The sequence below is a fragment of the Pseudonaja textilis genome, chromosome 16 (assembly GCF_049901715.1).
Source record: "Pseudonaja textilis isolate UNSWEBS1 chromosome 16, rPseTex1.2, whole genome shotgun sequence".
NCBI lineage: Eukaryota > Metazoa > Chordata > Lepidosauria > Squamata > Elapidae > Pseudonaja > Pseudonaja textilis.
In genome coordinates, this window is record NC_142005.1 from 2935490 (window position 1) to 2946994 (window position 11505).

The 11505-nt window shown below is 57.6% G+C and overlaps 1 protein-coding gene across 1 annotated transcript; it reads left to right on the plus strand.

Annotated features, from left to right (window-relative positions):
• Positions 1-2492: 2492 nt before the first annotated feature.
• Positions 2493-11108, plus strand: HAPLN2 (hyaluronan and proteoglycan link protein 2). The gene is made up of 6 exons (XM_087914125.1): positions 2493-4575; positions 4828-6680; positions 6981-7334; positions 7763-7879; positions 9425-9610; positions 10494-11108. The coding sequence occupies exons 2-6, from the start codon at positions 6590-6592 to the stop codon at positions 10775-10777; spliced, it is 1032 nt and encodes a 343-aa protein (XP_087770251.1). The 5' UTR covers positions 2493-4575; positions 4828-6589; the 3' UTR covers positions 10778-11108.
• Positions 11109-11505: the final 397 nt, after the last annotated feature.

Below are 11505 nucleotides of genomic sequence, written 5' to 3' on the forward strand. Positions count from 1 at the left end.
GGCCAGGTGAGGGACCTCCCATCTGCCAAAGGGCGAAGGAAGCAGGCTCACCTTGGCATCCCAGGAGCGTGTGATGGGGGGGCCCCCGCTCTCAACCCAAGTGGTCTTGAAGGAAGGTGGCCCCTCCCCAACCGGGATGGTGCCAATGGCTCCCACGGCACCCCTCCCCTGGGGTTTGTCAGGGAGGGGCAAGGCAGGAGGCTGCCAAGGGAGGAGGAGGCCTGGAGCCTTTCCCCAAAAACCAGCCCCAGCCTGCCCACGGGGAGAAAACAGCCACGGAGGCTTCCCTTGGGAAGAAGAGGAGGGGGGCGGCCAAGGAGCCCTCCCTTCGCTGCCCCCCCCCACCCACAACAGCCCCCATGCCTCCGTTTCTGATGCCAGGGGGGGTCCTGGTCCCCCCCAAGACCACCGTTTTCACCACCTGGGCAGGCGCTGCTCCAATGAGGCTCTGCCAATCTCCAGCAGTGCCAGCCAGGTCAGCAGCCAAGGTGTCCCCCCACCCCTCCTCCTCTGAGGGGGGGGGGGGCAAAAGCAGCCAGAGCCAGCCCAGATTTGGGCTCCAACTGCCACCGGTGGGGCTCCTTCACGCCCCCAGCAGCCTTTCCTGCTTTGCTGAGCAGGTCAGGCCCCGGGAGTGGCCGCTTGGCGGGGCAGAGAGGGCGCTGGGGACGCTGCCCCCCTTGGCTCCCTCACCACTGCCTCCCCCCACAGCCTTTCTCCTTGCTCCCACCGCAGGCCGGTGCCGCCTTTTGCCCCCGATTGGGAAGCAAAGGGCATCCAAGCAGATGAAGTGCGTTACTCGGTTAACCATTAAGCCTGCCGCCGGGGTCTGTTTATCTTTACTCCTCATCTGGGACAGGTTGTTTCAAGGTCTCGCAAGCTCTCCTTGTGGTGGGCTCTGCTCTGCTCCTGGGAGGCCCTGCCTGAGGCCCCTAGCAGGTTCTCCCTGCCCCCTTCCGAGCCTGGGGCCCTGGGCCGAGCGTGGCAGGGCTAAGCTGTGCCCAATGGATGCACTGCATGGAAGAAGCCCCGTCCCTCCCCAGAGGGGTTCCCCTCATGTGGGAGTCCAGGCAGAGATTGGGGGGGGGGAGATCTGGCAGAGGGGGCCATCTCTGCAGTCCTAGCGTCCAGGGATACTCAGGCCACCTTGGGGGGGGGGGAGGGGGGAGGAGGCCAAGGGCTCAGTATTGATAATTGCACTTCGTCCACCTTGGCTTCAACCTGCTGCCCTTCCTGCCGATTAAGGGAAGTTTTGCTGGGCCTTTCAGAGGTTGTTGAATGTTTGCAGGACCGCCATCTTTGCCCCCCAAGTCAACTGGCCCCTCCCAGAGTTTGGAGCCAGAATTTCTCAGGGCAAAAGAAGGTCCCATTTCATTGTGTTGGCTCTTCAGTCCAAGCGGTTGATAAGCACAAAGCACCAAGTATCTTTTAAGAAACCTGTCCTGTGTCGACAACAGAACGAATCCCAACCGCACCAAAAAGACGGAGATTCTCCAACTTGGTGGCGCAGTCACGTCCTTCCATTTCCAGCAGCAGGACTGGCCTGCCTCCTCACCGGAGGGGGAAACAACCGAGGAGAAGCCACCTCAAAAGCCCAGGAACCTCCTTTTCTCGGTTGAGGAGAGGCTGACAAAACAGGCCCCATTTCTGCTTGGGGGCAGCTGACACCACATATTTGAGGGCAGAGAGTTGAACAGAACCAAGAAAGGCATGTGACAGACCCAGGTATAGGTAAAAAGGTGGGAGAAAATGCCACCTGTGTTTACTGCAATCACAATTACATACATCAAATTCTATTTAAAAGGAGTCCGTAAAGTTTAACTTCTTCCCTACTTTCCTCAGATTCAAGATCGTCAGTGCAGCTGAGCTGAGAAAGAAGCCCAGGCGGAAGAGGAAAAAGGGGAGGTTAATTCAGTGGTAACAGCCCCCCCACCCCCCCATGGCTGTTGAACAACGGCTTCTCATTAAGTGGCCAAGTGCTGTTTAAGAGTTTAGGAAGAGGACATCCCAGGAAGACGTCGCAAAAAGAAACCGCTGCTTTCTGGACTGGGCTATTCTTGAGAAAAGAGGAGGCTCAACGGAAGTGGGCCTGAGGGCCTGAGGGTCTTCCTTCTGCCCCCAGGGTGCCACCCCTCAGCTACCCCTGCCTTTGCCGACTGGGACCCCTTGCCCCGAGTGTGACTGTCCCACAACCCCCACGATGGGGGAGGGGTGGCTTCTTCAGACCCCCTGGTTCTTCTTCCAATGCTCCTAAGTTCTGGGGCTTTCGCCAGGGCTCCTGACCTGGGCAGGGTCCAGCGGGAAGGGAACGAGCAAAGAGCTGGCAAGTGGGTTGGCACGAGTGTCCTTGGAAAGTCCAGGGCAGGCCCCCCCCAAACTTGGCCGCTTTAGGACTTGTCAACTTGTGGACTTCAACTCCCAGAATTCTCTAGCCTGCTGGCTGGAGAATTCTGGGAGTTGAAGTCCACAAGCCTTAAAGTGGCCAAGTTTGGAGACCTCTGGTCCAGGACGACGAGCCATCTTTTAGCCAGGTATTCCCCATGGCGAACCTGAGCCAAAATGAGCAGGAAAGAGAGGCCCATCCCATGGCAGTCACTACAGAGACCATGAGGCTGCCTTTGCAGAGCAGGAACCCATCAGATGCACAGCAGCAGGCGATGGACTCTCACACAAACAATGGTTTGTTTGCGCTGGAGAGAACAAAGCGTCCCGGGCTTTGGTGCCTCGTCACATGCGGCCAGGACTGTGAAACAATGGCCCGAGTCTCCTGGCCCCACACAGAGGGGGTGGCATCCTTCCCCCCTTGGCCCCTTTGCAAGGGACCCTAACCCACCAACTCCCTGGCTGTCGCTTGTGGCTTTTTCTGATCCGGAGCAGTGAAGGGAGCGGAGGCCTTTAGGCCCAGGGATTTGGCTCCGTTTCCTGCTGGACTCCAGCCACAGAGGATGCAGCCTGGTCTGAAGGGGCATTTGGAGCCCTGCGTTGGATGGGCACTGTTTCACCAGCCCTCTTTCTCCTGCTGGGCACTGCCAGCCCTTCCACAGACAAGGGACCAAACCACAAAGGCTATCGCTACCTTTGCTGGATGATTCAAATACAGTAACTGAATCTTGCAAGGCCGAAAGCTTCTCTCCCCCGCTTGCTTTTGGGAACCGTACGTGTGCGCGTGTGTGTGCGTGTTTCCTTCTGAGACGCTCCCCACCGCCATTCACCTGTGGACTGAGATGCCCGGCTGAGATTGCCCGGTTGTGGCTCCCTCATCCTATCTCTCAAGGACATTCCCACAGACGGCTGCATCTCCAATGGCCCCTGCCTGGTTGTGTGGATCAGCCAGATGTTGCCCAGGAGCGTCTTCTTGGCCACTGCTAGGAACCAAATGTTGGGTTATGACGGGCTTTGGCTGGAGTCCGATCAGATGGTCCCCTCCTGTTATCTGGCCAAGGAGGCCGAGGGCTGGGGGCTAAGAGGATCTCCCTGCACGGAGAAGCCACCCATTGCTGAGTTCCAGATAGATTTTAGAAGCTTTCTGGAGACCTGAGAAACGAACGTTCTTGACTTTCCCTTCTCACTCACAGCTTGCAACTCCTGGCAACTGGCTACCGAAACAGGGAGATTTTGAAAAGGCCTGAAATTCCGGCTGCACCAAGAGGGGAGTTGGGTCCACATGATTAGAGGAACCTTCCATTGGATGCCAGGGATTCAAATCACCCTTGGAGTCACGCATCCTTTTAAGCACCCCACTTTAACAGGGGCAGGGAGAAACTGGCGTGAGGAGACCCGCCCCCCCAGGAGCACAGAAATCATGGGCGGTGAGCCTTGGAAGGGGGCTCCAAGGGGGTGTTTGGTTTGCAAAAGGGAAGGCAGAGAAGAGGGAAACCTCCAAAGGGGGCTTGAATGCGAGAACAGGAGAAGGGCCCAGAGGTTGGTTTTGAAACCTCACACCCAGGTGGTGGACACAAGCCGGCCTGGGCCACGGAGAAGGGCCAGAGGCTGCGGCATCAGGTGCCCGAATGCGGAGGCTTTGAGGCAAACAGCTTCTCTAGCTGGGGGCTGGAAGTGGCTGAAGCTGGTGCATTATGGGAAACTCTCTAGGGCTTTCAGCATCCCTGCACTGGTCCTCGGTCCTTGTAGGTCCCCAACCCAGCATCAGAAGGGTGTTGATGGTTTGTCTGAATTATTCTTCCATAAAGGCAGGCTTGTTTGCCGGGTGTTGCCCTGTTGGCCAGGCCAAACAATGGGGAGCTGTTTCCTCTCCTTTGTTTTCGTGTAGTCTTGGAACCAAGCCGTGGCGCTGGGGGTGCAAGTGACAACACACACACACACACACACACAGAGATCGAAGGGGCAGAGGGTGGCAAGGCGAGCGAGAGCAGACGGATGAGGGGACCCTGCTCTTCTGGGCCACGGAGCCCCGGTTGGTCCTGATGCGGCCCATGCGCCTTCCTCAGAGGCCCCCGCAGGTCTCTCTTCCTGCACGAGGATTTGGGCAGATTCCGAAGAAGGTGATGGCTGGGCCGCTTTAGAGCGACGCCCGGTTCCTGTCCTGGCTGGGGATCTGTCGATGAATCGCACCAGGTACAGCTCTTATTGATTGGTTTGTGCCATTTATATGCTATCCAAAGTGATTCTGGTTGGCTGACAAAGGCATATAGATGTAAAACATGAACGTGAAGAGCCTTAAACAAAGACCAGCAACCAAGCGCTCATCCTCTCCGCCTTATCAAGGGCCCGGCCCGTTGCTCAGAAAATCGTTTATAAAAATAATTTGAGTTAGTGCAGCAAAGCAAAAGCGTTCAGAATTTATCTGGCATATTTTTGTTTCCAAAGGAAGATGGTGTGAGTGGAGGTGAGAACAAACAGGGTCGGCCCGAGAAGAGCCCAGCAAATGCTTGGGAGTGGGGAGGGGTGAGCCTTGGGCCCTCTGGCTCCCGTTTCACCCTCGTCTGCGGCGCATGATGAGCCCCCCAAAAGCTCCGCTGGTCCTGTACAGGGGAAGAAGGGCGCTGACCCGACTAGAAGGGGTGGCAGCATGGAATGAAAACTGCCTGGCAGAGACTCGAACGCAGGGCCATGGTCCATCGTCTCCGCCTTTTGCTGGCATTCTGGCAAGAAACGGGCAGCTGGGCAACGGCTGACCAAGCTCCGCTCTTCTTGGTGTTCACTCTTCCAAGGCTCAGAACCGACTCAGAAGCTCCACTTTTAGGGCCGGGGAGGATCCTGGTTCTCAGTCAACGAGGAAATCCTCGGTCGGTTGGTTGACAGAGTCCTCTTTGACCAAAGGGCTTATTTGAGGGGCGTTTCTTTCCTAGGGCAGATAGTCTAAGTGACGGTGGACTTTACGGTGGGCGCGGACGGTTGAGTTTCGATCCCATGTTTGCAGATCATCCGAGTCCTCTTCATGTTTATCCCCTGGTTTCTTCTCCTAGCCCAAACTCCCTCAAAGGATAGGATAGGATAGAGCTGGAAGGGACCTTGGAGGTCTTCCAGTCCAGCCCCCTGCTCAAGCAGGAGAACCTATACTGTCTCAAACAAGCAACTGTCCAGTCTCTGCTTAAAAGCCTCCGGTGATGGAGCACCCACCGTTTCTGGTGGCAAGCAGTTCCACTGGTGAATTGTCCTCCCTGTCAGGCGGTTTCTCCTTAAATCCAGGTTGCTCCTGTCTTTGGTGAGTTTCCATCCCTTGTCTCTTGTCCTGCCCTCTGCTGAATAATTCCACCCCCTCTTCTGTGTGGCAGCCCCTCAAATGCTGGAAGGCTGCTATCACCTCCCCCCTAATTCTTCTATCCTTTAGACTGGCCAGACCCAAATCCTGCCGCCGTTCTTCATACGTTTTGGTCTCCAGGCCTTCGATCCTCTTGGTTGCTCTTCTCGGAACTTTTTCCAGAGTCTCGACGTCATTTTTGTAGTCTGGGGATCAAAACTGGTTGCAGGATTCCAGGTGTGGCCTTACTGGGGGTTTCTAAAGTGGTCCTGAGGCTTCGCATGATGTTGATTCTATGCCTCTGTTTCACCCCACCCCCCAGGACTGTATCAGCGTTTTTGGCTGCTGCTGCTGCTGCTGCTGCACATGGCTGGATAAGGGAGCCCCCGCTACGGTTATTCTCTGCGTGGAACAAAATGGGCCCTCCAGTCTTCATTTGGCCCCGAGTCGGCAGTGGCAACCCAGCCCTTGAGCCTGGCTGCCTGTTCAGGGCGTGGACCCAGGCGCAAAAGGCGCATCTGATGGCCGCCAGAATTGGCTGGGTCTCGGAGTTTGGCTCTGCCAGCCCTGCAGACCTGGCACCCCCGAGGGGACGTCCAGAAGGCACCCAGCAGAGGGAGCCCCGTCTTTCCCGGGGTGGGGTGGTGGGGGTGGGTTGTTCCTCATGCTGGTTTTCTGTATGTGGGAAACAGGGGAGGGGGGGTCTGTGGCAGTGGAAGGCCCCTCTGGCTTGGAGGGTTCGGGAAGGCCGCCCTTCTCCCCGTCAGTTTGGGGTGCCTGAGGCAGCTCGGCCCTTTCCTGCTGGTGCTGCTGTGCCTCCGTGGCCCCCGGGGTGACGGGCCACCTCTCCTTTTGCAGGCCTGCCAGGCACTGGCTGCTGCTCCAGGTATGCCTCTCTGGCTGCTCCTGGCGTCCCTGTGTCTCTCTTCGGCTCCGGGAGTCCCTGCCATCTACCAGAGGCCAAGTGGGACTCTGCCAGGTAGGCCACGAACGCCCGTCCTTGACCGAGCCTCTCCCGGGGGTGCCTGCCCCAGAACGCCCTGGCTGTTGCTGGTGCCCGCCCGGCTGCCCCTGGGTGGGCGAGGCCCATCCCGGCTTCCAGTGTTGCCGCAGCCCATCCAAGACCGTTTCCACAGGGTCGCCCGGGGGTTGGCTGCAGATGCAGATGTCTGTGCCCCGTCCGCTTAATTCGATGGGTGGATTTGCAAGCGGAGAGCTTCCCCTCCCTGCTGTTGGCCTCGGCGTCTTGTGCCCGTGTTTTTTTTTTCCCCTCGCACAGCAACTCCTGCCCCCTTGCAGTACTTGCTGGAGCCCACCCACAAGATCGTGCAGGCCCGGCGGGGGGCTTCGGTCACCCTGCCTTGCATCCTGTGGGTCGTGCCCCCAAACTACAAGATCCGGTGGAGTAAGGTGGAGCCAGCGGAGTACCTGGAAGTTGCCATCTTGATCAGCAACGGGGTCCATCACAAAACCTATGGCCCCCTGGGCAGCCGGGCTCACCTGAAACGTAGCCACCGGTATGATGCATCCCTGACCGTCTCCAACCTGACCTTGGACGATGAGGGCCGCTATCGCTGCCAGCTTGTCAACGGCCTGGAGGACGAAAGCATCTCTCTGGTCTTGCAGCTGGAAGGTAGGAGGGGCTCCCAGGCAAGGCGGAGAGTCCTGGGCCTCATCTACCCTGGGAAGCCGATGGAAGGAGCCTTGTGCCTTTTGGCAGAGGCCGCGACAGGAGGAGGGGGACCACGATGCCACGTCTCCCGTCCCTCCAGCAGGGGGACCGTCTGGGGCGCAGCCTCCTCTGAAAGGCGGGTGGCCGAAAGTGGGGCCGTCCCCCTACCTAGTGGGAGGGAAGAGGGTGTCCAGGTCAGGTCAAGGTTCCCTGCCGCTGTGGGTGCAAACCGGACAGGCCGCAGACGCTTAACTGGAGCACCTGCAATCGGCTTCTTCGGGGAACGGCGGCCCTGGGCTTTGGCGTGGAGGGTGGGCCGCGTGTGTCTGCGTGGGCTGCCCAGCCTCTCTCCGCTGCCGGGCCCTCAACTTCCTGCCCTTTTGCCCCAGGGGTCGTCTTCCCCTACCAAACCAGCCAGGGGCGCTACCAGTTCAACTACTTTGAGGCCAAGGCGGCCTGCCAAGCGCAAGATGCCCGGCTGGCCACCTACCAGCAGCTTTACCAAGGTAACCAGTTTGGGCTGTGGGCGGGAAGGCATGGGAGACCCAGGCGGTGTTTTTGTTCTTCTTTTATTCCCACAGAGAGAAAATCTGTTTAATGGGGGGGCGGGGGGAGGTGGGGGCTGAGAGTCAACACCAACCTGATGGCGCATCGTCCGTCTGTCAGTTCCCCTCCCCCTTCCCCCCAAAAGCCCTTCCAAGGCAAAACTCAAAGGTGATGCAGTTTGAACGTATGTTTCCTCACGGAGTTGTCACCTGGCTGATGATAAGGCAGTAAAAAATAATTGATCCGGTTTCCGAGCCAAAGATAAGCGCGCCTGAACCTCCCCACCCTAATTCATAAGTTTTGGAATTCAGTGAATCATTACCATGGCAAGTAACGGTTGTAAGGGTCCTTGGAGATCATGTAGTCCAGCCTCCTGCCCACTACTGAAAACTACCCCTACAGCATCCCAGCCGAAGGGCCTGCAGCCCCTCAAGCCCCAAAGCGACGGGGAGCCCACCGCCTCCTGACGCCCCTTTAACCCAGGCAGCCTCCTCCTCCTCCTCCTCCTGTCCTTGGGTTCTGCCCTTGAGCTGGGGGAGGCAGCTCGGTGGTCTCTCCGTGGGCTTCTCTCCCCCACGCCAAGCCCTGCCCGACCTCTGGTCCTCAAGGCCACTCAGGCCATGAACATGATCCCACCCCCCACCCCCACCCCCACCCCCACCCCGCCCAGGCATTTCAGCTATTTTGGTTTCCATCCTCCTTTCTATGCTCTGCAATTCTCAGGAATGAAGGGCGGCTCCGGGGGGAGGTTGGCGTTGGTTGAACGTCAAGGACTCAATCCAGCCTCCCTTCATCGCCCTTCCTCTCCTCTCCTCTCCTCTTCTCTTCCTTCCAATATTTCTTCTCTTCTCTTCTCTTCTCTTCTCTTCTCTTCTCTTCTCTTCTCTTCTCTTCTCTTCTCTCTTCTCTTCTCTTCTCTTCTCTTCTCTCCTCTTCTCTTTTGCTCTCCTCTTCTCTTTTGCTCTCTCCTCTCCTCTCCTCTCCTCTCCTCTCCTCTCCTCTCCTCTCCTCTCCTCTCCTTTCCTCTCCTCTCCTCTCCTCTTCTCCTCTCCTCTGTCTTCTCTTCTCTCCTCTCCTCTCTCTCCTCTTCTCTTCAGTACATCAATACTGTGGCCTCTTGTGTTCATGGTCAGCTACTGTCCTGGAAGGGAAGGGATGGATCTGGATGGACAGGCTTGAGAAAAGGTCAAGCCAGCAGAAGAGGGGCACCTGGGGCAGAAGATGAAGAATGCTCGTACGGGGCGGGAGATCTTCAACCAATTCCTTGTTTCTTTCTCCAGAGAGCTGGGTGGGAGGTTGGGCTTGTTTATCCCAGGACTGGCAAATGGAATTGGGAATCCGCACCCTTTCAACCTCTTGCTAAACTTCCTGTCTCTCTGCGGCTCCTGTGTCTCTAATGGCAAACGATTAGGTAAATCCACGGCGACCGTCACCGCCCAAATGTCTGTCCGAAGCATCTTAGGGAAGAAGCCAAGGTTGTCTCCCCTTCTCTGCTCCTCTCCTAGCATGGACAGAAGGGCTGGACTGGTGCAATGCCGGCTGGGTCATGGAGGGGGGCGTGCACTACCCCATCCGCAACTCCCGCAAGCCCTGCGGAGGCCTCCTCCTTCGGCCCGGAGTACGGACCTATGGCCCCAAGGACAAGCAGAGAGACCGTTTTGATGCCTTCTGCTTCACGTCAAGCGTGCAGGGTAGGTGGAGGCAGGCCAAGGGACCCCGCCGGGAAGGCCCGTTGCTGAGGCCCAGGTGGTTTCCCCACATTCCGGGGGGCCCCCCAGAAGAAGCCACTTTCCCGGGCCTCTCCTTGGAAGGCTGGCTGTGGCCGGCTCATCCCCGAGGATGAGTGGGCAGTGGGTGCAGCTCGTGAAGCAGAGATGCCGGTGGGCATAGCGAGGCAGGTCCCCACCCCTTTGTTCTGGACTGGCTGAAGGTTCCTGGTGGTCCTCAGGGGAAGCCCTCAGCAGGGCGTGTTGCAGGAGTCAAGCCGCAAGATGACCAGGGCCCCGTAAGGCTCCCGATGTACCAGATGAACCTGTGCAAAGGCTTTCTGGCCGGGGCTGGCCCCTGCTCCTTGAGTGGCGGCGGGGACTCCAATTGGTGGCCCCTTGTGAATGGGGAAGGGCTGCCCTACCTGAGGTGAGAGATGGAGCATCGCCCCCAGATCAGATGGCTAAAATGATCCCACCTGAGTAAAGCCAGGCCCTTCCCTCTTGCCTGTCCCCGGCCTCTCGCCTTCCTGCTAGGTCAGAGGTCTGCGAGCTTGGTAACTTTAAGACTGGTGGACTTCAACTCCCAGAATTCTCCAGCCAGCCATGATGGAACTCCAGAAGTCTTAGAAGTTGCCAAGCGTGGGGACCCCTGGGCTGGGGTGGTGGTGGAAGGTCTCGTTGAATGTTTACTGCCCAGCAGGTGGATTTGGGTATCCAGGCCTTGTAGCTTCATCACCCAGTGGGTTTTTTTGTGGGGACGCACCCCATTACTGCTAGTCTGGCTCCGTTCTGGGCTGTGAAGCTGTCATCTTGCTCTCTTGTGGTCACCCTCTCTTTTGCCCCTCCCCCCCCGTCCCTCATCCAGGCCGTGTCTATTTCATCAGGGGCCACTTCAACTTCAAAGAGGGCAGGCAAGCCTGCCGTAACGACGGCGCTACCATGGCCAAGGTTGGGCAGCTGTATGCGGCCTGGAGATTCTCCCAGCTAGACCGCTGCAACGGAGGCTGGCTGGAGGACGGCAGTGTGCGCTTCCCCATCACCGCTCCCCGCCCACACTGTGGGGGGCTCCCGGACCCCGCGGTCCACAGCTTTGGCTTCCCCAGCAAGCTCCGGAAGAAGTACGGGGTCTACTGTTTCTCTGGGAAGTAGCAAAAGCCCCAGGCGGAGGAGGCCACAGCTGAAGGACCAAGGAGGCCGACGGATGCCGTCCTTTTCGAGTCAAAATTCATCTGAAACTTCCCACCATCCACTCCTGGAGTCAGAGTCGGCCTCGATGGTCCAGGCTATGGTGGCTTTGACCAAACACCTGTCAGGCGGAGGACAGAGCGTGGGAACGGCTTTGTAAACGCCTCCGTCCCCTCTGATCTCCCGGGAAATGACCGCAGTCCTTGAGGTCTTAGTAGTAAAATTGTTCACCCCTTTGCTTTTATTCTTCCACACTGAAATCTTTTAATATCAGAAACGCTGCCTGGACATTGCCAAGGAAAAAATGACAAGGCAACGATACAGAGCAACGCGTATCCTTCAGTGCCCTTAACAAACTAGGTTACCAGCTCCAATTTCTCCATTGAAATAGGGAACTTCTTGGTTTCACTGACATTATTTAATTAAAAACGTTATAATAGAAATATTATAATGTGTTATTTTGTCCTCTGCATTACACTTTTTATGGACATTCTGTTTGCAAATGCGGATAAGTTGTCCGTGATGCAACAATATAAGCACAAGACGGGTAGAGGGCTACAGTCTGATACCTGAGCTAAGTATATTCAGGAAGCGTTCCCGTGGATTGCAAAGGGCGAAGAGGGAATTCCCCCCTCAGGGGCCATGATTGCGTGGGGTGGGGGGCGTTGTTTTGAGCCAGTCCCCAGCCCCCC

Bases quoted from the DNA above. Each gene is read 5' to 3' on its own strand.
- HAPLN2 (XM_087914125.1), top strand. From the start codon at position 6,590: ATGCCTCTCTGGCTGCTCCTGGCGTCCCTGTGTCTCTCTTCGGCTCCG. The intron at 6,681-6,980 runs GTAGGCCACGAA...CCCCTCGCACAG, and splicing joins GCCAAGTGGGACTCTGCCAG to CAACTCCTGCCCCCTTGCAG. The intron at 7,335-7,762 runs GTAGGAGGGGCT...CTTTTGCCCCAG, and splicing joins TCTGGTCTTGCAGCTGGAAG to GGGTCGTCTTCCCCTACCAA.